The sequence below is a fragment of the Oryctolagus cuniculus genome, chromosome 14 (genome assembly GCF_051225735.1).
Source record: "Oryctolagus cuniculus isolate XC-2025 breed Fujian yellow rabbit chromosome 14, ASM5122573v1, whole genome shotgun sequence".
NCBI classification, from domain to species: domain Eukaryota; kingdom Metazoa; phylum Chordata; class Mammalia; order Lagomorpha; family Leporidae; genus Oryctolagus; species Oryctolagus cuniculus.
The window spans coordinates 5562770-5588172 of record NC_142880.1 but is presented as its reverse complement, the minus strand read 5'-3'; the positions used below and the strand labels follow the sequence as shown (position 1 = coordinate 5588172).

General features: G+C 47.4%; 1 protein-coding gene across 12 annotated transcripts in view; it reads right to left on the bottom strand.

Moving 5' to 3' along the window:
* Positions 1 to 1570: 1570 nt before the first annotated feature.
* The window catches only part of ATP6AP1L (V-type proton ATPase subunit S1-like protein), a 38631-nt gene continuing 14798 nt past the window's right edge, over positions 1571 to 25403 (bottom strand). For 7 of the 12 annotated variants that reach the window (XM_089312959.1, XM_089312962.1, XM_070056387.2 and 4 more), the window contains 6 exons: positions 21766 to 21806; positions 21472 to 21530; positions 20391 to 20626; positions 13053 to 13103; positions 6670 to 6910; positions 1571 to 3546 (listed from right to left, as the gene is read on the bottom strand). In XM_089312959.1, the coding sequence (XP_089169085.1) occupies positions 3247 to 3546; positions 6670 to 6910; positions 13053 to 13103; positions 20391 to 20626; positions 21472 to 21530; positions 21766 to 21806 (928 nt within the window). In that variant the 3' untranslated portion in view covers positions 1571 to 3246. Of the gene's footprint in view, positions 3547 to 4017; positions 4357 to 4637; positions 4772 to 6669; positions 6911 to 13052; positions 13104 to 20390; positions 20627 to 21466; positions 21531 to 21765; positions 21807 to 25403 lie in introns of those variants that run through there. The other 5 variants (XR_016220386.1, XR_016220387.1, XR_016220385.1 and 2 more) reach the window with 5 other exon arrangements.

The window sequence follows — 25403 nt, the reverse complement described above, 5'->3', positions numbered from 1 at the left end:
AAGTCATTAGGCTTCTTTTCTTTCTCTAAACAGTACCAGGGAGTTCCTGATCTACCGCATTAGGATATGTCACCGTGGAGTACCGGTTTAAAGCAGCTTTCTAAACAAAGAGTTGGAAACACTTCCTTGGGGCCAGCATTGTGCTGTAATGGGTAAAGCACTGCCTGAAACACCAGCATCCCTCAAGGACGCCGGTTCAAGGCTGGCTGTGCCACTTCTGAGTCAGCCCCCTGATAATGACCTGGGAAAAGCAATGGAGGATGATCCAAGTGCTCGGGTCCTGCCACCCACGTGGGAGACCTTGATGAAACTCCTGGCTCTTGACTTCAGCCTGGCCCCGTCCTGGCTGTTGGGGCCATCTGGGGAGTGAACCAGCAGATGGAAGTTCCCTCTCTCTCTGTCCCCATCTCTCCCTCTCACTAAATAACTCTGATGTTCAAATAAACAAATCTAAAAGAAAAAATCAGCACATTTAATCCCAAAATCTGGTAAGAAAACTCATGTCAAAAAATTCATCACAATCTTAAAAGTATGCATCTCTCTCCCTGGGCTTGCATGTCCGGAATCCATTCTCAGATATACTCTCCTGAGTCTTCTGCTGAGGATGGCAAAACTAGCTTTGTAATTCAGTACCCCCAGATTCGACATCACAATTGGTTCCCTATCACAGTCTAGAAGCTGACTGCAGTTGCCTACAGGCAGTGAGGGAAACCAGCAGTCGCTGGCAAAGTTACTACCTCTGGAGAAGTCATCAGAGCCTTCAAGCAAGGGCACCGGAATACAGTACCATCTCCCAGAGGTTCATCTGACAATGAGAGTAACAAAAACCTTAGTGGAGCTTGTGAGTGTTGTCTAAAGCCTTCCCACAGTGACCATTCCCCCTCTCGAGGACACTCGCCTTTATAATCGGTGGTTTCATGTTCCCAGAACAGACCCGAGAAGGCTGTGAACTGCACCAGGAATGCAGGGTAGCAGACTGCAGGACTAGACCAGTCTCTGATTTTTAATGCCGTCCCTTTGACAAGAGGTAAGAGATCCCTTTAAATCACTTACAGAAACTCCCCAGATCTCTGCCCATGCTTTGAGATACGAATTTAAAGCCTCGGGCTATTGCTTGCTTCCTGTAAGCCACGCAACACAGTTAGAAAGCGCCAGTCTGGCCTGCAGTCGCCACCTAAGCCCAGGAAGACTACACCCCACTCTGCTTGGTGCCATCCTGCTGTCTGCAGTCACTGAATGATTCCCAACTCCCCCTTTCACTTTCAAAAATGTCCCAGTTTCAACAGAAAATTGTTTTCTCCTCCATGCACCTGTAACTTCTCAGCCAGCCATGTACACCACCAGTAGACACTCAAGGCAACCACAGTGAAAAATCTGTCTCACTTCGGAGTGGCATGAGTATCAGTCTACCATCCCCAATGCTTACAGAGTTTCCACTGGTTTTAAGCCAATTGGAGTAAGACAACCCACCCTAGATTCTCACTTTCTTCAGAGTCTGTTTCCTGCAGTCGTGTTGACACGAGTATGTCAGTCAGGATTCTTGGTTGCAGACTACAGAATCTACTCCGGAAACCGTCAAAACAGAAAAGAATTTATTGTAACATGTTGTTCTTACAGAGCCGTGGGAGGGCTAGAACCAAACCTACATTCACAGCCAAGAATAACACAGCCATAGGAAATGACAGACGTGAGTATGTCCCATCAGAAACTTCACTGTCATTGTCATCTACTGCTCGCTACCCAAGCTGGGACTCATGTTAGACCCATCAGGATGGCCAACCGGAAGATTCAACTTTTCCATGCATGACACCCAACCATCACCCAGTGTTCCCACCTGCATTCCGAGGCTTGGGCCAGGGTATTTGTTCTGTGAACCTAGTTTACGTACGGGACCCTAGTTAGGAAAGTGCACTGTTCTTTTTTACATTATGATCTCTCCGTCACAGGAGACAGAGAAGTTCTGGTGAGGATGGAGAGAGAAGCGATCTTCAGTTATCTGCCAAGAATGGAAAAAGATCTGGTGGGGGTGGTGGCTGCAATGGAAGAAGGTGTTGGTAAGAACATCAGTGGTGGTGCCAGCATTCCATTCAGGGGAGCTTAGGGGCCATCACCTCACTGGAGGGGGTCGGTGGACGTTTTTACAGAGTGGCACACTGCTCTGACTTGGCCCAGTAATGAGCAACCATTAACACCTCCATCAAACTGGAGAGTACGAAACAGTCCAGAGTGTGCTCCCAACTGCACTCCACTTCTGAACAGCACAGGGAACAAGCAGTCTTGAGTAAAGTGCTCTGCCACACCCACAGGGGTCTGCCCCAGACAGCTCTGAGAAGGAGGAAGGAAGACTACCTTGAAACAAAACGACGCTACTTCTGCAAGATGCAATGATGATATAAAAGTTTAAACTCCGAACTTGCAGACAACCTCAGGTTAGTTATCTCTCTCTATTCTAACCCCATCCAAATTGGCCCAGGCAAGGAGGACCAGCCCAGGGGGACAAGTGCGCTTTCCTTTATGATTTGCTGTTTCTCTCTCTCATCCCCCTACTTCTCAACATTTGCCCACAAGAGGTCTATGCAGCAACGTCAGGATCTCTGAGCTGCTCCCCCGCTGCCCCAGGTCATTCTAGGCAGGCTGGCGGAGGCCTCTTTTTTTGTTAACCAAGCCATGGACAAGGGAGCACAGGAAGGAAACAGCCCCTCTCAGGGCTCGTGTGGACAAGGAGAGGGGCAGGATGTTCTGCTAAGTGTAGACTGTGCGGAGGGCTGGCTCCTCAGGGCCCGTGTGGACAAGGAGAGGGGTAGGCCTGTGCTGCTAAGCGTAGACTTTGCGGAGGGCTGGCTCCTCAGGGCCCGTGTGGACAAGGAGAGGGGTAGGATGTGCTGCTAAGCGTAGACTGTGCAGAGGCACTGGCTCCTCAGGGCCCGTGTGGACAAGGAGAGGGGCAGGATGTTCTGCTAAGCGTAGACTGTGCGGAGGGCTGGCTCCTCAGGGCCCGTGTGGACAAGGAGAGGGGCGGGCCTGTGCTGCTAAGTGTAGACTGTGCAGAGGCGCTGGCTCCTCAGGGCCCGTGTGGACAAGGAGAGGGGCAGGCCTGTGCTGCTAAGCGTAGACTTTGCGGAGGGCTGGCTCCTCAGGGCCCGTGTGGACAAGGAGAGGGGCAGGCCTGTGCTGCTAAGCGTAGACTGTGCAGAGGCACTGGCTCCTCAGGGCCCGTGTGGACAAGGAGAGGGGCAGGATGTGCTGCTAAGCGTAGACTTTGCGGAGCGGGTGGCTCCTCAGCTCGTAGCAGTCGGCCCCCTGGCTCCGGAGCAGCTCCTTCTCGGCGGCATCACCGGCGTTCAGCGGTGGGAAGCGGGCAGGAGAGGTGAGGCACTCGTAGTGCTGGTCCAGAGCGCGCAGGTAGGTGAGCATGTGCAGGACGTAGGCCAGCACCAGCAACAGGACCAGGGACGTGGCCAGCCCCATCAGGATGGCAGGCGAGAAGGCAGAGGCGCAGTCCCGGGCTTTGGCGAAGCGCGCCCCCTGGACGGCGAAGCCTTGGATCTGTCAGGAGAAGGAGGCGGCTGCATGAGGGTCGCTGCCTACCCCGGAGAGCTGCTGCCCGCGGCGCTGGCGGCTCTGGGCCAGGCAGCAGCCGGATTCAGTGCTGGGCCACCGTCACTGCGCGTGATCTGACAAATGTGACCGTGCTGGGGCCGCAGGGAAACTTGACTCTCCGTCAGGCCTGGCCCAGAAACTCCAGGGTGCACGGCTGTCCCAGCTCAGAAACACAACCGTGATTGCAAGGCTCGGGAACAAAACCTCTTTTACTCTGACCCCGAGGAGTGTTCCTGTAAAACCACAGCTGCACGGTGCCTCTGAACCCCACAGCGCACGTGTGGGGTTGCAAGTGTCAGCTGAGTTCCACCGAGACTTCAAGTCTCAGTTCCTCCACGCTTCACTGTTTCGAAGGGAACGATGCAAGAGGAGCCCTCGGAGGGAGGGCAGCGTGATTCCCATTTAGATAAACCATGGTGACAACAAAAGCTAACGCGGCAGGAAGGCGATGGCGTGCCAGATACCAGCTGGCAGCACTCACTAGAGCATCTGCCTAACTCACTATTCATCCTATTTTACAGATGTGGAAACTGAGGCACGGGAAAGTTAAGGTGCGTGCGCAGAGGCACACAGGCTGGCTTCAGACCAGACCCGGCGTGCGTGTCCACAGTGCCTGTGTGCCCTGCCTCTTCTGGCCTGACTCGCTCCCTCCTTCACGTGGCCTGCTACCACTCTGGGAAGAGCCGGATACCGGCCCCTCCTTGCATCCTGCCCCAAGAAGGAGAGGGGTCTTCTCAAGTCCATGGAAAATGTGAACTGTGAAAACAAACGTGCATGGATTCAAACATCGTTAGCACTGGAACAAACTTATCTCGTAATTCCATTTTCCACAAACTTTCTAAAGACTCCTAGTGGGAAGAAAAGCTTTCTCGTGTGTGCAGACAAGGCGGTTCGATGACCTGGAAGGAGAACACTTTCAACGATGCTCGGCCCCTACCCATGTGCTGCCAACACGGAAGAGCCAGGGCCATAGAGCTTTAAGCACACAGCTGCCTTGCAGGATAACCCTACACACACCGCCTCACTCAGTCACCCACCTGGCTTTAAAGGGGACATCAGAAGAACAAATACTGGGGTGGCACTGTAGCACAGCAGGTTAAGCTGGCATCCCATGTGGACGCTGGTTCAAGTCCCGGCTGCTCCACTCTCGATCCAGCTCTCTGCTAATGGCCTGGGAAAGAAGTGGAGGGTGATCCAAGTGCTGGGGTCCCTGCTCCCATGTGGGAGCCCTGGAAGAAGCTCCTGACTTCAGCCTGGCCAAGCTCAGCCACTGTGGTCATTTGGGGAATGGACTAGCGGATGGAAGATATCTCTCTCTGTCCTTCTCTCTCTGTAACGCTGGCTTTCAAATAAATAAATAAATCTTAGGAAGAAAAGAAACACCGAATTGTCTAGCAGTGCAGTAGTGAGAATCCATTTTCATGGCACAGTGGGCAGTTCAGTGTGTTCCTGTGCTAAAGTCACTGAAACCTCGCACGGCGCTGCAGACCTCAGGGCCCGGCTCGCGTGACCGCCTGTGCTCTGACTCCTGCAGGAGGCTCTGGGCCCAGCTGCACGGCCACCTGGCCACTGCCCCACATAGCGGGAGAATAGCCCCCAAAAAGCAGAATCTGAGTCGAGGTCTTCAATGGCAGATGATGACCTCATTTGATTCTGCAACTTCCCCACCCCCTGCCAACGAAACTATTCTCATGGTGACTACTCCTTAATTCTCTTTTTGTAAAAACAAAATTCTTTATTATTTGAAGGGCAGTGTGACAGAGAGGCAGGGACAAAGACAGGGAGAGACATCTTCTATCTGCTGGTCCGCTCCCCAGATGGCTACAACAGCCAGGGCTGGACCACCTCCCAGCCAGGAGCCCAGAACTCCATCCAGGTCTCCCATGTGGGTGGAGGAGCCCAGGTCCTTGGGTCATCTTCCACTGCCTTCCCAGGTGATCAGAAGTGGAGCCACTGGGACGTGAGCTGGCACTCCAATGTAGGATGCTGGCGTGGCAGGTAGTGGCTTAACCCGCTGCACCACAATGCCAGGCCCCACCCCTTAACTCTTGACAAGACACGGCTGAGAACAGCCAGTGCGCAGCCTACCTGAAGGCCACGTGGCCCGCCGTCTGCTGGACTGCAGGTACAATACAACGTAGCTGGCACACAGGAGAGTTCCGTCTGGCCCAGGGTTCTGAGCACCCCAAGCATTTCCACCATGTTCATGGCATTTACATCCCCACCAGCAGCGCACAGGTTCCCGTGTCCCCATATCTTTGCCAATACGTATTTTCTGTTCGTCTGTTCTTGGTAACAGCCATCCAGATGTGCCCAAGGGACCATCTCGTCATTTCAAACCAGGTCTGCCTCATTCTCAAAGGCAAGCTCCCTCCCCTAGCCTCTGTCCCCTCTGGGGACCCACACAGCACAGTGACTATCTGTACACGTGGAAAAGGTCAGAACGCACCCGTACCGCGGACCCGAGGAGCCCTCCTGTCGTGTGAGGGGCTGGAAGAACACACAGGTGAGCAGGACGGACGGACTAGACAGCATCTCTGGCCTGAGACACTGGCGCAGGAAGGAGCCTCTTACCTGGCCAAGCCCCTCCCAGACACTGTCGAGAGAGGTTTGGAATATTCTGACTCCCTGGCCGATGATTCGAATCCTGTGCCACAGGGGTCTTGCACAGTGCTGGTGTACTATTTCCCCGCCCTGACAGCCTCACGGCTCCACTCCCTGAAGGGAATAAAACAGTGGCCCAGCCGCGCCTCCCCCAGAAAGGCCTCTCCGTGCATGGAGGGTCCACCGCAGGCCTCAGCCACAGCGTCCCTGGGGCTGGCGTGGCTGCCACTCCCCCGACCGCTCCTAGCAATCGGATGAATGGGAGGTCCAAGCACGCCCTTGAGAGGTGAAGACGCAGAGGTGCAGGGAAGCAGCTGCTCTACCCGGTCCACCCGCCCCTCAGAAGATAAAGAACGGAGCACCAGTGTTACTTTAAGGACAGCCACTCCCGTCTCTCCCCGAAACAGCCGTGTTCCTGCCAGGTGACACCCGGCCGCAGCCTACCCAAGTGCTTCAGTTCCTTACCTGGAAGTCAGTGAAAGAAACCTCCCACGGGCTTGCCATGTCCGCGGGGTCGCTAGGCAACAGGAGGGCGTCGGCTCCCTGCAGGCTGCTGACCAGGTGGCAGTGGTACGAGTAACTGGACGGAGCGTATATGCCAGTCGCATTGAAGGTCGCACGGACAGAATTGTTGAAAATCATCTCCACCCGGTGCAAACTAAACCAGCTCTGGATGGACAACTTGTTGTAATTGGTAAGGACGAATCTGAAAATGATGACAAAACAACGATTACCCCCAAAGCACTTTGTGCTTACTGGTACAGGACATTGTCTATGAGCAGTGCGATGGTGCCCTCTGGTGGCAGATGGTGGAACCACGGTGGGGGCAGCTCTCCCTGTGTTTCCAAACAGGAGCCTCTTCTAGAAGGCTGGGACAACACCCAAAGTGAGCAGCTCAAATTCCTACAGAAGAAAACCAAAACAAAAAACAAACAAACAAAAAACTTTTTCTGTCTTTTTTGAACTCAAAACTTCATTTGATGTTTATTGTTGTTAAAAAAAAAAAAGGAGGCCGGCGCTGCAGCTCAATAGGCTAATCCTCCGCCTTGCGGCACTGGCACACCAGGTTCTAGTCCTGGTCAGGGCGCCGGATTCTGTCCCGGTTGCCCCTCTTCCAGGCCAGCTCTCTGCTGTGGCCAGGGAGTGCAGTGGAGGATGGCCCAGGTGCTTGGGCCCTGCACCCCATGGGAGACCAGGAGAAGCACCTGGCTCCTGCCATCAGATCAGCGTGGTGCACCGGCCGCAGCGCGTCAGCCGCGGCGGCCATTGGAGGGTGAACCAACGGCAAAAGGAAGACCTTTCTCTCTGTCTCTCTCTCTCACTGTCCACTCTGCCTGTCAAAAAAAAAAAAAAAGGAAAAACTTAAAGACACTTCAGTATAGAATTGAATAGTGCACTAGAATTCACAGGTGTAGCTCTCTTACTGTGTGCCAGTCTCCCTTCCATATCACACATGTGTACTTTATTTCATCTTCCTATGAAATCATGTGGTGAAGGACATTACTCTCCTTGCACAGAGCAGAGTGACACCTCGTGTGCACTGACTCACGGAAGCATCAGGGCTTCACAGCCACTCCACGACCAGAGCGCTCACTCCTAGCCACTTAGCAATGCAATACTCTCCAGCCATCAAAGAACTATAATACACCTATTCCAAGATTTTTTCTTTTTCTTCCTACTTACAAATATGGATTACTGCATATGAAAAATGCCATAGCAAGGATAGATAAAACCATTAACACTGATTACAAGTGCTCCTGGGGTTATTGGTGGCTTTCTCTTTTTTTCTGAAGGAGCCTTTTATTTAAGGTATACAAACTTCATGCATTTCATAAATACAGCTTTAGGAACACAGCAATTCTTCCCACCATATCTGCCCTCCCACCCTTTTCCTCCTCCCTCTCCTATTCCCATTCTTATTTTTTACTAGGATATATTCTCAATAAACTTTACACACAGAATATTAATTCTATACTAAGTAAAGAACTCAGAAATAGTATGGAAAAACAAACTTGGGCTGGTGCTGTGGCATAAAGGATAAAGCTGCCACCTGCAGTGCCAGTGCTCCATATAGTCCAAGTCCCAGCTGCTCTACTTCTGATCTACCTCTCTGCTGTGGTCTGGAAAGCAGTCGAACATGGCTAAACTGCTTTGGCCCCTGCATCCACGTGGGAGACCTGGAAGAAGCTCATGGCTTCTGGCTTCAGACCAGCCCAGCTCCAGCCACTCCAGTCACTTGGGGTGTGAACCAGCAGATGGAAGACCTCTATCTCTGTCTCTACCTTTCTCTGCAACTCTACCTTTCAAATAAATAAAAACAAATCCTTAAAAAAAAAACTGTTCCTCAACAGTTTTTGGATGTCTCGTTTGATTTCTTCTATGATCCACACTGTTCATTTTCAGTCTCTTTGCATTATGGCCTAGCATGTGGTCTAGCCTAGACAAACTTCCAAGCACAGGTGAGAGGAATGTGTATTCTGCAACTGTAGCGTAAAAAGTTGTGTAGATTCCTATAAGGTCCGTTTTGTCTATAGTGTCAATTAACTGTTGTTTCCTTGCTGATTTTCTGTCTGGTTGATCTGTCCATTCCTGAAAGTGGGGTATTGAAGTCCCCCACTACTATTACATGGAAGTCTAAGTCTCCCTTCAGATCCATTAACATATATTTCAAATAGCCAGGTACCCTGTAATTAGGTGCATATACATTTATAATAGTTACATCTTCCTGTTGAATTGATCCCTTAATCATTGCATAGTGCCCTTGTCTCTTTTAACAGTTTTTGTGTTAAAGTCTATTTTGTCTGATATTGGGATGGCTAAACCAGCTCTTTTTTGGCTTCTGTTAGCATGGAATATCTTTTCCAACCTTTCACTTTCAGTCTGCATGTATCCACGTATTGGTGAAATGAGTTTCTGATAGGCAGCAAATAGATGGGTTTTGGTTTTTAACCCATTCAGCCAGTCTGTGTCTTTTAACTGAAGAGTTGAGGCCATTTACATTCAAGGATAAGTAACGACTTGGCCCTGCCTTTTTTCCATAAGTATTCCTATTGTTTACTTTGGATCTCCTTTGTATTTTTACTGGGAGATTTTCTGTCCTCAGCTTATTTCATAGTGATGACCATGTTTCTGTGTGCAGCACATCCTTAAGCATCTTTTGTAAGGCCGGATGAGTGGTGACAGATTTTTTCAGTTTCTGTTTGTTATGGAAGGTCTTTATTTCACCTTCATTCATAACTGAGAGCTTTGAGGGGTACAGAATTTTGGGTTGAGTTTTATCCTCTTGGAAATATATCTTGCCATTCTCTCCTAGCCTATAGGGTTTCTGATGAGAAGTCAGCTGTGAGTCTAACTGGAGATCCTCTGAGAGTAATCTGACGTTTCTCTTGTGCACAGCCTAGAATCTTTTCTTCATGTTTTACTGTGGAGAGTTTGATTACAATGTGTCGTGGTGAGGATCTTTTCTGGTCATGTCTATTAGGAGTTCTAAGTGCTTCCTGTACTTGGATGTCCCTTTCTTTCTCCAAATTAGGGAAGTTTTCTGTAATTATTTCACTAAAAAGGCCTTTTAATCCGTTCTCTCTTTCCACACCTTCAGGAACTCCTAAACACATATGTTGGGTCATTTGATACTATCCCATACATCTCCAACATTGTTTTTCAATTTCTAATTTCTAATTTCTTCTTTCTTCTTCTTCTTCTTCTTCTTTTTTTTTTTTTTTTTTTTTTTTTTTTTTTTTTTGGTCTGACTGCAAAATTTCCAGATATTTGTCTTCTAATCTGGATATTCTGTCTTCTGCCTCACCAACTCTGTGGCTAAGGCTTTCCACCGCATTTTTTATTCAGTCTATTGAATTCTTCATTTTCCAATATTTTGATTTCTCTTTAACATCTCAATTTCATGAGAAAGATTTTCATTCATGTCAGGCATGGATTTCTTTGACTTGTGGATTTCCTTCTGATCACTCTAGGTAACACTATGATCGATTTTCTGAATCCTGTTTCTGGCATTTCTTCAACCTCTTAAATTTCACATTCTAGTATTGAAGTGTTGTTGTGTTCCCTTGGAGGTGTCATATTGTCTTCCTTATTCTTGTTTCTTGAATTCTGAGGCATTTGTAGAAATACTTGTTGGGTTCCCCTCCCCATCATGATGGCTTTTATCTTTGGACTACGAATTAGTGGCCTGCTCCTTCAGTGAATACCCTGAGGCGTGTGCTGCACGTGGCCAGGGAGTTCAGTACTCCAAGGTGAGGGTGTCTCCAAGGTGACATCTAAATTGGGTATTTTGTCTTTTATCAGAGAGGAGGTTTAATCTACTCTGCTGGCATAGTCTCACGCTCGTCTCCTCTCCTCCAAGGAGACCAAGCCTGGCTGCTAGCCCCAGCAGGTACAACACTCATCCGCACTGCCACAAGACCCACTCAAAGGGTCTGTGCAGTCCTCAGGGTGAGCGCGGGTCCTGCAGCAGAGACCCTCACTAGGGAATCAGAGCCCCGAGTGTGTGCAGCTGCCCACAGTGACTGCCCAGAGACCCAGCCACACCCTGTGCCCTCCCAGCAGCCACAGTGTTTTCCCAGTCCCAGCACACAAGGCTCCCACAGTCACGAGCACCCAGCCCCCTGTCAGTTCTCCCCGCCAGACTCAGGCATTTCATCTGAGCGAGTTGCCAGGTACACGGACGTGAGCTGGCACAGCTGTTACAAATGTTCAAAATCGAGCCCATCCTCTCTCAGCTAGTTACAGGACACCAGTAACGGGTGGTCAGGGACAGAGAAATGTGCCCCCTTTTTCCCCTCTAGGTTGGCAGGTACACGGTCCCCCAGAGGGCTCCAAGCCAGACTCAAACCAGGCTCTTCCCCACCTTTATTGCCAGAGGCTTGGACTGCTGCAGTCTGCTCTCATCGCAGTCCACAAAGCTGGGGCTGAGGCTCTCGGCTGCTGGGATCCTGTGTTGTACACGTCCATGCCCTCCACATAGATCCACAGTCTCTCTAATTTGCGTTGAATTTCCTCTGCCGCTTTCTCCCTAACTTCCCTGAGACTGTACTCTCTCCACCTTTTTTTTTTCAACTATCTTACCCTAGACTAGGGCAGTAAGCTTCCTCCCTATTCGGCCATATTGCGTGCGCTCTCTCTCTTTCTCTCTCTCTCTCTCTCTCTCTCTCTCTCTCATTTGCTACTTTTTATTGCTCAGTATTTGCTGATTTTAATGGCTTTTCTTAACTTGAAAGTAGACACCAAGATGAGGATGTAAATGCAAGAATATTTCAAATGGTTGGAGAAAAAAAAAATAGAATTAAAAGGTAAGTTTATTTTGGTGAAGAGAAATGCTGAAATCCATCCACAGGTTTGTCTTAATAAGCATTTTTCATAAACTTTTTGAAGACCCCTTTCTGTGTGTGGTTTTCAAAATTTTTTTGCACCAAAACAAACTCATCCTCTAATGTATTTTCCATAAACTTCCTGAAGTACCCTCGCACAAAGGGCACCGTGGGGTACACCTTCCAATCCAGATAGGCAGAGTAGAAAGGAGGCACAAGAGAGGAATGGAAAAGCTGCCAACTGGGGCACATCACTGAGCAGGTTTCCACCGTGAACAGGCCTCACTGCCCTTCCGAGACTGGGAGAGGGAGCTGGGGTATTTGCACACTTCCTGGACTGGGGATGGGAGGCAGGTGGCTGCTTCCTGAGCCAGAGAACGTGTTCGGTTCGGGCAAACAGAGGCTGACAGCTGAAATCTGGGCAAGTGACGCCTGCTCTCAAATGGAAAGGCCCAAGCAGGCGGGAATGGAGTACTGACAGCACCTGCTGTGTGACCTTAACACCAAAATCAGTATTACCAGAGCTAGTTTCCATTTGGAAAAAAGAAGTGTCGTGCATGAAAACACTCCCCACTTTTATCAAACAGACATGCATGTGTGTTTGGCCACCCTGTGGCATTCCAGTTCCTGATAATGCTGCCCTGTAAGAAGAGGCCTGTGTCTCCTTGTTTTCCGTGTCCCACGGGATGCAGGTCGGAGGAAGAAAGCTGGCTGGGGCTAATCCCAGCTCAAAGCACAGCAGTCCCCTTCAGAGCACGCCTTCTCACACACTTGGATACCAAGCCTACCTCCTCCCAGAGCAAGACATGGTGTGTGGTGGTTCCGGACTCTCACAAACACTTTCGCCAAGCAGAGGTGTCCCACAGGGCACGGCTTCCCAAAGGCTGCCCTGGCACAGCCTGCTGGGGCTCCAGGGGGAGTCAGGAACACAAGTGCTTATCGCCATGGACGGCTTCGTCTTATGGGAACTGAAGGACTGTATTTGTATGAGAAAAATATTAATACCTTCTCTTTGTTCTCCCCCACTCAGGAGCAGTTCCCGAACTTCCTGGATAAACCCTGCGGGCAGGTGCCCCTACCACACCTAAGCACAGCCAAAGGCCAGCCCGTGTGGCTGTCTGCTGGGGAATTCTGACGGTACAGGCGTTTACACTGTACTCTGATAACAGTGAGACTCCCTGTAAGGAGCTAGAGACCCTGCATTCACACCACAGCCTCAACAGCCAGAGCTGGCTTTCTTTATCCTCTGAATCTTCGCTCAGAAGTAAAGAGAACACGTGGTCAGGCCCATGCATTCTTCAAGTCCCTGCTGAAGGAGGTCGGGGAGGAAGTGCAGGTGTTTTGACAGGAACGAAGGAAAACATTAACAGATTCCACTGCAGAACACATGACTTCTCCATGTAATTAGGAAGATTTGGCATCCGCTACATCACAGCACTTGGCTCATAGCAAGCTCTCGATACTCACGTGTGAAATGAATAAATCATATAGACTATTCCGAAGAGATGAAGCTGTAACACTCACCTTATAACAAGACCTGTGAGATTTTCTGTGCCGCCAAACTTCAGAGACAACCTAGTCAAAGAGAAACAATGCAGTCTGTCAAAATGGCTCTGATTCCACACTCTTCCCAAAAATTACTTCAAAATGGACCACGGATGCAAATGTAATAGTTAAAGCTCCAAAATCTACAGAGGAAATGAAAAAGAACAGTTTTACAGTCTTGAGGTAGGCAATGATTTCTTGAGAAATACAAGAGGATGAGACGTCAAAGAAGAAAAACTGGGCTGGCGCCACGGCTCAATAGGCTAATCCTCCGCCTTGCGGTGCCAGCACACTGGGTTCTAGTCCCGGTCGGGGCGCCGGATTCTTTCCCGGTTGCCCCTCTTCCAGGCCAGCTCTCTGCTGTGGCCCAGGAAGGCAGTGGAGGAAGGCCCAAGTCCTTGGGCCCTGCACCGCATGGGAGACCAGGAGAAGCACCTGGCTACTGCCTTCGGATCAGCGTGGAGCGCCGGCTGCAGTGTGCCAGCCGTGGCGGCCATTGGAGGGTGAACCAACGGCAAAGGAAGACCTTTCTCTCTGTCTCTCTCTCTCTCACTATCCACTCTGTCAAAAAAAAAAAAAAAAAAAAAAAAGGGAAGAAAAACTGACAACCTGAACTTTACTAAAATCGAAGATGTTTGTTCTTCGGAAGATGCAGTTAAGGAAACAGGTAAACCACGGAACAGGGAAAAATATGGACTTTATCCAGAACAAGGCAAAGGATACTAACAGCTCAGTAAAAGTCAGCTCAACTCCAAAAGGAGCCAGAGACTTGGCCAGTTCACACAGGAGATACACAGATAGCCAATAAGCTCAGGACACAATGTTCAAAACACATAATGAAATCAAGTCAGAAACCACCATACAGAAATCCAACAACTGACTCTTAAACTCTTAGTACCTGTATTTATTCACATTTTCCTGAAAATAAACACAAGATTCCCTGGAGCAGAGTTAGGTCACTACTCACACGAGGGAATAACCGTATCAGTTACGTTTATAACCCAGTTCTTCCCCTGGTTAACATGATGAGAGCCAGATGTCACCCTGCACAGACTGGGATGTGCAATGCAGGTGAGGGAGTTTGTACAGGGGGGGACAGCACCCCCGCCTCACCTCCGGAGACAGAAAGAGAAGTATGTGTTCCCTGGCGTCAGTCAATTTCCCTCAGGGAGAGGAGGAAGATCCTAAGCCCCACCCTCACCCCATAATAAGCTGAGGAGCTGCGGCAGCCTTGGGATGGGAGCAAAGAGCAGGCCATGAGGAGACAGATGGCTGCCGGTCGAGCACCTGTGGTCAGGACTTCCTGACCCCGGAACGGCTCTGTGGTCCTGAGTCCCACTACCTCTCCAGGTCAACACGCCCCTCTGAAGAGGTCAGTGTCTTCACGGCTTATCTGTTAACGCGGGTGCCAATAATTTTATTCAGAAATGACCGCGCATGCAGAAGTGTACAAGCGTCTTCTCTCCAGTCTCCCAGTGACCACGTGACGTGTCGCTGAGGACGCGAAGCAACCGGAACTCTCAGGAACACCACTGGAAAGGTGAAAACACCGCCATGGCTTTGAAAACCAGCGTGTGAGGCCGTTTCCCTAAAAGTTAAACACACGCATTCCGTACGATCCCACCATTTACTCGTGGGAGGAAGGGCACCGAAGAGAAATTAAAATGTTCACTGCCGCAGACTTGCCCATGATAATTATTCATAGTGGCTTCAGCTGGAAAATGACGCAAAAACTAAGGAAAAAACCCATTTCCATCAGAGGGGAATGGTAAGTTGCAGGACACCCACGCAACTCAGCAATGAAAGGGACACACTGTTGATGCGTGCAACAGCACAGAAAATTATCCAAGTCCATGCACAACTGAGGATGGAAGACTGAAAGACAGTGCACACTCTGTGGTTATCTTTATACGGCGTCCTAGACAATGCCAATGAAGTGACCAGTGTGGTCTGGTCTGGAGAGCTGGAAGTGGCTGTAGGAAAGGCTAACCCAGGGGCACCAGAGGACTGGGCGTGACGTCTGCTGTGTTGATGGTGGTGAGGGTTCCTCAGGTGTGCAGATATGTCAACACTGAGCTCACTGGACATGTTAAAGATGCGCAATTCACTGTTCTTCACTCATCTTTCAAAAAGGCTCCAAATGCAGAAGCGATAAGAAGCTAAATATAATTATAATAGATAATTATATAGGGAAATGTGAGAAATCTAAAGATATAAGGAAAGTTGCTACTGCGTCAGGAACTTTTTGAAGACCCCTCAGACATCTAAAAGTTGTAACGACTCAGTTTATATTAGAAAACAAAAAAGCAAAAGTAAATAGTTACAAAATGTCTGATTACAAATGTGAAAAGCATGACACCTACACAATGTAATTAATTTGATCCCGCTTAAAAAGAAATAAAAATAGCAATGATTGGGTTAAAGTTTAGCTACACACTATTTTTTTTCTTTATTAGAGAGACAGACGGATAGAACTTCAACCCTCTAGTTTGTTACTTTAGCTTTTTGTGCCTGTAATGGCTGGGCTGGACCACAGCTGGAGCTTGGAGCCATGAACTCATCCAGGTCACGCACACCCAGGTGGAAGGAGCCCCGTCACCTGAAACACCACCGCTGCCCCCCAGGTTCTGCCATGGCAGGAAGCTAACGTTGGGAGCCGTAGCCAGGTATCAAAGCCACGTGCTCTGATATCTTAAAACTATTTATGGGGCAGGCGGGATAAGCATTTAGAAAACAAGCCATATAAACAGGTTGCTAAGAGAAGTTTTTTATTCCCTAGCATCATAAACGTACACTCCACAAAAGCACCCATAGCAAACACTTCATAAGCTTTGTACTCAGTAAAGCAAGTCTTCAAGAAGGCCTTTCTCCAACAACATGTTTGCAGCCTGCTCCAAAGGACCGAAAATACTTTAAAGAAAATGCATTTTTTGAGCAGCATTTTATAAACGTGACAGCCGCTTATTCTAACAGAAACGCCCCCAGTTCTGCCACGGAATCAGGAGAGCGTGATGTCCAGAAACTGGCTCTGTGGCTCACAAGCTCAGCCTCCAGGCAAACCCGCGTCGGGCCCACCTCCCCTCTGCCTCTGTGCCCTGTCAGGGCTGCCCGTCCTCACAGGGCTTTGCTCCAGGGGTCTTGGTTTCAGGGGAGCTATTAACATGCTCTGTTTCCCAGCAAAGAACACGAGGCCGGATTTCAACAAAGCAGTCGGTGTGCAGCCAGGCGGTGTCTCGTCGACAGGGAACGGAAGAGAAACGCAGCGGAGAACACGATGGGCTCAGCAAGAACCCATCACCCCAGGCTCCCTGCTCTCATGCGCTTCCAACAGACTCCGAATTCTCCAGACTGTCGCTGCCTACATTCAAAACACACACGGTAGCCGGGATCGTGCGTGATTTTCGGGATTTTCTCTATTTAAAAGGACTTCCGCGGCAAATCTGCGTGCCCACAATTTGCCTCCCCCCAGAACGTTTCATTTCTGAGAGCTACAACAAGTTTGTTTATTTTTTACTCCAAGCTTTTGACCTTACATGGTGATGTCTTTGCTTGGGCCGGTTCTGTGAGCAGCTCCTATTCTGGTTCTGGAGAACCTAGGATTTCCTCTCCAGCACAGCAAAGGCCTGTGGCTAATCCACGGGCACTGGCCACACTAAGCCTCAGCAGCGGGCCCCTGGAGGCCTCGCCTCCTAGGGCACGGGGCTTCCCAGGACGCCTGCGCACTCAGCCGAGCAGGAGCCCGGAAGTGCTGTGCACACAGAGGCAGTGCCCAAGTGGACAAACCATGAGCCTGTGTGCTGTGCAATCAGGGTTTCTCAGGGCAACTCCAGAGGCAACCAAAACACAGAATCACTCTACTAGTGGCCATCCTTAGTACCAGGCGTCTCCCAGAAGCTCATGGCAAACACGTATCAGGAAAAGATTATGCGTGGACTTCATAATGTATTTTAAAATAAACTTCTAATTCCATTTGATCAGAGATTTTCTGAAGCGCCCTTGTATGTAAGGAAGGAAGAGAAGCCTAGTTCTCTGAGTAGCACGGGACAAGATCACAAAGCCAGGAACACACATCGCTTCATCTGGATTTCACACTCCTCTGAGACAGGGCCACAGGTGAGGAGGCAAAATGATGTGTTCACTTTATTTACTTATTTTCACGTCATTTGAAAGAGAGAGATCTTCCATCTGCTCGTTCACCCCCCAGATGGCCACAGCAGCCAAGGGGCTGGGCCAAATCAGGACTCAGGAACTCGGGCAGGTGCCCCACCACAGGGGGCAGGGACCCACGCACCTGCGTTGCTACCTGTCGCCTCACAGGTGCATCAGCAGGAAGCTGCACAGGAAGTGGAGGAGCAGGAACTTAACCAGGCCCTCTGACGTGGGATGTGGGCGTCCCAAGCAGCAGCTTAATCACTGCGCCAGACGCTCGCTCCAAAAATGCCATTTTTTTTAGATTTATTAATTTCTTATTTGACAGGGAGAATTAGAGAGAGAGAGAGAGAGAGAGAGGCCTTCCATCCACTGGTTCACTCCCCAAATGGCTAAAGTGGCCAGAGCTGGGCCAGACCAAAGCCAGGAGCCAGGAGCTTCATCTGGGTCTCTCACATGGGCACAGTGCCACAAATTCCTGGGCCATTCTCCCGCTTTCCCAGGTGTACTAGCAAGGAGCTGGATCAGAAGCAGAGCAGTCAGGACATGGATGCCGGTGCTCATGGTGGTGGCTTAACCCACTGTGCCACAGCACTGGCCCCAAAATGCCATTTTTAAAGATGTTTGATGTGAGCTCTACTAACACACAAGCTGTGTGACTGTAGCAAGTTTTCTTTCTTTTTTTTTAATATTTTATTTATTTATTTGAGAGTTAGAGTCACAGATAGTGAGAGGGAGAGACAGAAAGGTCTTCTGTCCATTGGTTCACTCCCCAGATGGCCACAACGGCTGGAGCTGCACCAGTCTGAAGCCAGGAGCTTCTTCCGGGTCTCCCACACGGGTGCGGGGCCCAAGGACTTGGGCCATCCTCCACTGCCTTCCTAGGCCACAGCAGAGAGCTGGACTGGAAGAGGAGCAGCCGGGACTAGAACCGGCGCCCATATGAGATGATGGCGCCACAGCTGGAGGATTAACCTAGTGCGCCATGGCGCCGGCCCCTGTAGCAAATCTTCTAAGCTCTTTGAGCTGTGATTTTCTGAGACATTTGGGACAGTGATAATAAGAGCACCTGTGACTGAGGGCACTCCCATGAGGAATAACAGCCATGAGGCCTCGGGAAACTTGGCACAGTGTCTGGTCCGTGGTCAACACCAAGGCCATCATCTCCATCCCACACGTGACAACCCTGCAGGTCCTTTTTGTAAATTCACAAAACTCACTGGAAGAACCTGGCCCAGAAGTCACATTTTCATTCTTTGCATTCCAGGTTCCCAGACACTGCCACGATCCCCAAGCCCAGTAAAAAGCACGGAGCCCTGATTCTCCCCACCAATACTGAAGGGGCATCCAGCCGGGGACAGGCAAGATGATGCCAGCACAGTCAGCCTCTCTTCAGGCAACTGACCACCAAGAGCCCTGCAGGGAATTGCTCAGAGCCACAGGGAGAAGCCCTGGGCTCTCCGCAGAGCTGGGGTCTTTGATGGTCATGCTCTAACCGAATACAAAGCTGGGAGGACTCTGGGTGCTCACACTTAGAACGCTCTAAATTCCAAATAAAAGACACCCATTCTCATGGGAAGCCAAGACACTCTGGCAAAAAAAAAAAAAAAAATCACCTAAATGAAAGATCTCCGCAAGTGAGATCCCAGTGGAAAGAACAGATCTTCAAAGAAGGAGGTACCTTTCTCTGAAGGGAGGAGAGAACTTCCACTTTGACCATGGCCTTGTCTAAATATGATCAGAGTCAGTGAACTCAGGGGGCTTCCATAGCCTTGGAAACTCATGACAAGAGCCTAGGGTGATTACTGATGCCATAAACAAGAGTGTCAATTTGATAAGTCAACAACAGGAGTCACTGTGCACTTACTCCTCATGTAGGATCTTTGTCCTTAATGTGCTGTACATTGAGATTTAATGCTATAACGAGTACTCAAACAGTATTTTTCACTTTGTGTTTCTGTGTGGAGGCAAACTGTTGAAATCTTTACTTAATGTATGCTAAACTGATCTTCTGTATATAAAGAGAATTGAAAATGAATCTTGATGTGAATGGAAGGGGAGAGGGAGTGGGAAAGGGGAGGGTTGCAGGTGGGAGGGAAGTTATGGGTGGGGGGAGAGAAGCCATTGTAATCCATAAGCTGTACTTTGGAAATTTATATTCATTAAATCAAAGTTAAAAAAAAAAAAACATTGGTAGGCAATCTTGCCAACTTAGTATTCTGAAAAAAAAAAAAAAGACAGCCATTCTGAACAGCAAAACACTAACACTTGTAATATGGCTTTTAAGTGTACACTAACATAATCTCTTTTTAGTCACCATCAAGATTTTTTAAGTGAGAAGTAAAGATTAGGGGAGACAAAGACATTTCCAGCCAAACTATTTAAACTACACACACACACACAAATATGCTACAGCTTATATAAAGCATCTACCCAACAAAACCAGGCCAACACAAATGTACAGAATCCTCCGAAAGCATCGACTATACCAGCAAATGTTGAAGAGCCTTATAGAAATTGAGTAGGACAGGCCAGTTTCCCGCCGCTTGGACCAAAACAAATGGAAGCAAAAATGTTTTGCTTGGACGCCTGAAGAGAAGAGAAAGGCCCTGGACGTTGTGTGCTCTTCAAAAGGGATGCTTGTTTAATCTGCTTTCCTCAAATCAAAACTCATTATTCTAACCACTCTGAAAGGTCCTACAGGATCCCTGAAATTGCCCATCCAAGGGTCACGATTCCAGAAAAGCCCCCTGGCGTCAAACACCTGTCCTGGCTAGGGCCCGGCTCATCGGTTCCAGAAACTGGACTGGATGACCCCGCTGACACAGGTCACTCCTCCACTAGAGGAACAGACGTGGTGTGACACTAACGCTGGAGTCGAGACCAAGACTGGGATCTTTTTCTCCTTTCGGCAGAAGGAGTCTGAGAACCCTGATGTTCAAAACTCTCATTTTCCATGTATTATTGTGACAATCAGAAATTGCCAGGGTGGAAAAAGTTGGTTTTCCAAGTTAATGTCTGAGTTTATTCTTCCATTTTCTACATCCCATTTCATTTTAAATGCTCAAAGGAACCCATCGGTTCTGTTCTGAAGTGACAGAAATCTAGATTCACAAGGTCACCAGACCACAGCAGCCCCGGGGCCTCCTCCACCCCAGGTCCACTCACGTGGCACTTTCTTCACTGCAGTTTGAGTTGACGATGTCCACCGTTGCCTTCTGGCCAAAGGCTTCCTCTGCAAGGTCCAGCCAGGTCTGGTTCTTAAACTTCACGGTGATTCTTCTGGCCCAGAAGAGAATGCAGGGAATTCCATCGATGGAGACATTAACTGGGCTCTGGTGGCCAAAGGCATTCCAAGGTTGTTTCTCTAAATGCCCTTCTCTGCTCAAGGTGTCATTGAGAGCCTAATTAATCAAGTGAAAGAAGTTGACAAGGTAAGTGTGAATCCATGGTGTAAAAGGCTTCCTAGAAATGAAATGGCTAATTCACATCATGGAACGGTGGATGCAAATTGTATACATTTATTAAAAACTCCTAAAATTCACACTACAAAGAATGAACCAATTACTGCAATGGAAATGCAAATGAAAGAAGAATTAGCTAACAGGGAACAATGACCCAAACTCAGTGAGAGAGAAACCGTTCCTATAATGATCCCGTCTGGAAAATGGCAAAAATAAAACAGTATCATAATAAAAATACAAAAGAACAAGTAAAATTAGGTAGTTCACTTTTTTCTCAACTGTTAAGATTACTGTAAGACATGTTTCCACTCAAAGTTCTGGCAATAATATGTTAATAATTAACATGGTTATTACTTGGATTTTACAGTGGTTCTGACATGACTGAAATGTTTAAGACAGGTTACAATCACGTTTCCTTTTTTTTTTTTTTTTTTTTTTTTTGACAGGCAGAGTGGACAGTGAGAGAGAGAGAGACAGAGAGAAAGGTCTTCCTTTGCCATTGGTTCACCCTCCAGTGGCCGCTGCAGCCGGCGCACCACGCTGATCCAAAGCCAGGAACCAGGTGCTTCTCCTGATCTCCCATGGGGTGCAGGGCCCAAGGACTTGGGCCATCCTCCACTGCACTCCCGGGCCACAGCAGAGAGCTGGCCTGGAAGAGGGGCAACTGGGACAGAATCCAGTGCCCTGACCGGGACTAGAACCCGGTGTGCCGGTGCCGCAAGGCGGAGGATTAGCCTAGTGAGCCGTGGCGCCGGCCAGAATCATGTTTCCTGATACAACCATACCTGTGCGACTGGTGTTGTGGAATTCCGGATTGCTGTCATACTTGCATTATTCTCTTGATCTGTCAAACAAATAATATGAGGACCATAGTTAAATGCCATCAGCTTATTAATGCAATTGATCTGTGAACAATACTGGGCCTTTTTGTGGCCCATATTTAGAATCTGCTAGTTTAGAAGATTCTCACAAGGGGCTCCTGGTACCAGTGCATTTGTCAGGGACGTCTGTGGCAGACAAAGCCTTTCTTCAATTCCCCCCACCCCCACCGGAATCACAAGGGCAGCTGGGAGTCTTACCATTCTTTATAACCACTTCCTTATCTGAAGATGTTTGAGAACTGAAATTGGAAAAAGTACACAAAAATTAAAAGGTGCTGAATGAATATCTACAATTCAGACGTTTACGTGACTTTTCAAAGACTTATATGTTCAATTATTTGAAAGGCAGAGCATCAGAGAATAAGGGAGAGAGAGAGATCCTCTGTCATCTGATTCGCTCCCTGAATGGCCACAGCCGTCAGGGCTGGGCCAGGCAGGAGCCAAGAGCCCCATCGGGGTCTCCTGCGTGGGTGGCAGGGACCCAAGTACTTAGGACATCATACGCTGTATTCCCAGACACATCAGCAGGAAGCTGGGTTGCCAGCAGAGCAGCAGGGACTTGAACTGACACCGCTACAGGACGCTGCACTAGCAAGAGGGGGTTTAACCTGCTGTGCCACAATGCCAGTCCCTTTTACGTGAAATTTTATGAAGTATATCTAGGGTTATTATATTTCAGAATAGAGGAACAGAAACTTAGCTGGTCAAAACTGCTTGTTTTTAGAATATTTATTTACTTATTTATTTATTTATATTTGAAAGGCAGAGACAGAGATTTAGAGTGACAGACAGAGAGCTCTCCCACCTGCTGGCTCACTCCTCAAATACCCACAACAGCCGTGGGCAGAGGAACCAAGCTGAAGCCAGGAGCCCAGAACTCAGTCCAGGTCCCCTACACAGGTGGCAGGGACCCCAGTACTTGAGTCATACCCTGCTGCTTCCCACAGAGAGCATTAGCGGGAAGCTGGAACTGGAAGTGGAGCCGGAACTCAAACCCAGGCACTCCCACAGGGGCTGTGCGAATCCCAAGGGGTAACTGCTGCCCCAAATGCCCACCCCAGAACTGTTCACTTCTTAAGATAGTGAATTTGTGATTTAAAAAACAATAAATGTTCTTCAAAGAAAATATGAAAAATACAAAACATTTTATAGAATAAAAATTTTAAATCATCCCTGATCCTTACTCATTGAATAACATACACAGGGTGGTAGATCCTGAGGTTTAACAAATAATAAATAATAACTAAATAATAAAACATAATAAAATAGCTTGCAGTGAAATAATTTTGTGCTACATTATATTATTAACATATTGAAGACAAAATATATACCCTTTATTATGTAAAAGACTCAACTGCCAAAAAGATATTTGTGAAAGTATAAGGATATGTAAATTATGATATATATTCTTTCAGTCTCTATTAAGACACATATATATACATTCATATTTATTGTAATAAAATTTAAAAAGACTTTTGGAAACATATTGTTTTGGAGCCTGTAAATTTTTTTACTAAAAATAATCACAAATATTTTCCCAAGTTATTATATATTTTTCAGACCCAATTTTAATGCCATGTGGTGTTACATTCTAAAAATCTATCAACATGTATTTATCCAAATTCCTATCCTTAACTATTTGTTTCCAACTTTATGGTATTATTATAATACTTCATTGACTATGACTGTAGATGGTTCATTACTATGAGAGTCCTTAGGAATGATTCTAGAAGTGACACTGCTAGCTTAGGAGATTTATACTCTTTTTTACCATGGACTATTTCAAGCATACACAAATAAAAACAGTAAAATACACTAACTATAACTAACCCACGTGGGCCTACACCCATCATCCAGTTTAGTAATTATCAAGTCATAGTCTTATTTCACTTATAAGCTCACCTACTTCCCCCCATGATATTAATTTGAAGAGAATATCAGAAACTGTATCATTTCAATATGTATATCTAAAAAGTAAAAATTTTGAAAATAACAGGACAGTTACATATAGAAAATAGTGATAATTCCTTAACATTAAGTATCTGTCAGTGTTTAAACCTCTTTCACAAAAGTTCCACGAAGATTTTAGGTTTTGGGGCTGGCACTGTGGCGCGGTGGGTTAATGCCCTGGCCTGAAGCACCAGCATCCCATATGGGCACCAGTTCAAGTCCCGGCTGCTCCTCTTCTGATCCAGCTCTTTCTATGGCCTGGGATAGCAGTGGAAGATGGCCCAAGTCTTTGGGCCCCTGCACCAGCGTGGGAGACTGGGAAGAAGCTCCTGGCTCCTGGCTTTGGATCGGCGCAGCTCCGGCCATTGCAGCCAATTAGGGAGTGAACCATCAGATGAAAGACCTCTCTCTCTGCCTCTCCTCTCTCTGTGTAACTGTGACTTTCAAGTAAATAAATCTTAAAAAAAAAAAAAAAAGATTTTAGGTTTCCTCGCTGCACATTTTAAGTTTCTCATAAGTTATATCTCTAGTATAAGGGAATACAGATCTAATTTCACAGTTCCTAAGGCCTGTTCTATCACTGTTATATAAACTCTTAGCATTTTTAAAATTAGACAATGATATAGATTATATGTCATGATGTATATGCAAAACATTATACCTTTAGAGGTACTAAATCTGTATCATAGTAACATGCTATAGAATTAATTACATGGAACCAATTACAAGCTAAATGCACCATTCCCTTTTTAGTATGATCTCTATTGTCTAAAGAGAATTTCTGAAGATGACAAACTGGTAGCAATGTTTACCAATTACCATTAATAAATTCATTCATGCCTGAAATTATTCATCTATTTTTATCAACTTTACTTAAGCATAATTTATGCACAGAAAACTGTCTCAGTACAAATCATACAATTCTATGAATCTTGGCTTATGCCGAATACCATGTCATGACACCACAATAAAGATACAAAGTATTTCTATGGCTCACAAAATCTTCTTATGCATTTGGGCAGTGGAGAGATGTTCCCTCCACATTCAGGTCCAGGCAACTTCAGACTTGTGTCATTTTAGATTAGCTTACATTTTCTAGAACTGCATATAAACAGAACCATATAGGGACTGTTTTGTGTTTGGCTTCTTTCATCTCAACATAATGACTTTGAAACTCTGCAGGTTGTTGCCTACATCAACAATCCTGCCATTTAACTGCTCAGAAATATCTCATTTTGTATGGCTATACCGTATTTTTATAGGGAATACACTGGTGGGCATTTAAGTCTTTCCAGTTTGAGGCTTAAATAAAGATTTAAGAACATCTGTGTACTGGATTTTTTTGTGAAATACGTTTTTTTCTCTTGAATAAATATCTGGAAGTAAAGTTATATAATAGATGTGTTTTACTTAAAAAAAAAAAAAAAAACTGACCCTTGCTGTTGCTCAATATGCTTGCTAACATTTGGCCATCTGGGCTTGTTTAACTGTGTGTGGGTTGCTAGTTACCAGAGGTTAACTTGCTTCTCCAAAGACTACTGAATGACGCTTAGCATCCTTCCTTGTGCCTACTGACCAGTCTTGTATATTTTCTCCTGTGATGCGTATGTTTGAATCTTCTGCTCATTTGAAAAATTAAATTCACTGACGTCTCACAGTTGAGCTGTGTTCTTGGCGTGTACTGGATACGAATCCTGTCCTAGACAAGCAGTAGAAATGCTTTCTTCCCTCTGTGTCTTGCTTTTCCGTTTTCTTAATGGTGGTTCTCAAAAACCCTGAGTTCTAACTTTCATAAAGTCTGGCGTATTTGTGTGTGTGTTTTCTTTTACGGTCTGTGCTTTTATGTTAAAGAATGTGACAAAGATTTTTCTCTTGTGTTTTTTTCC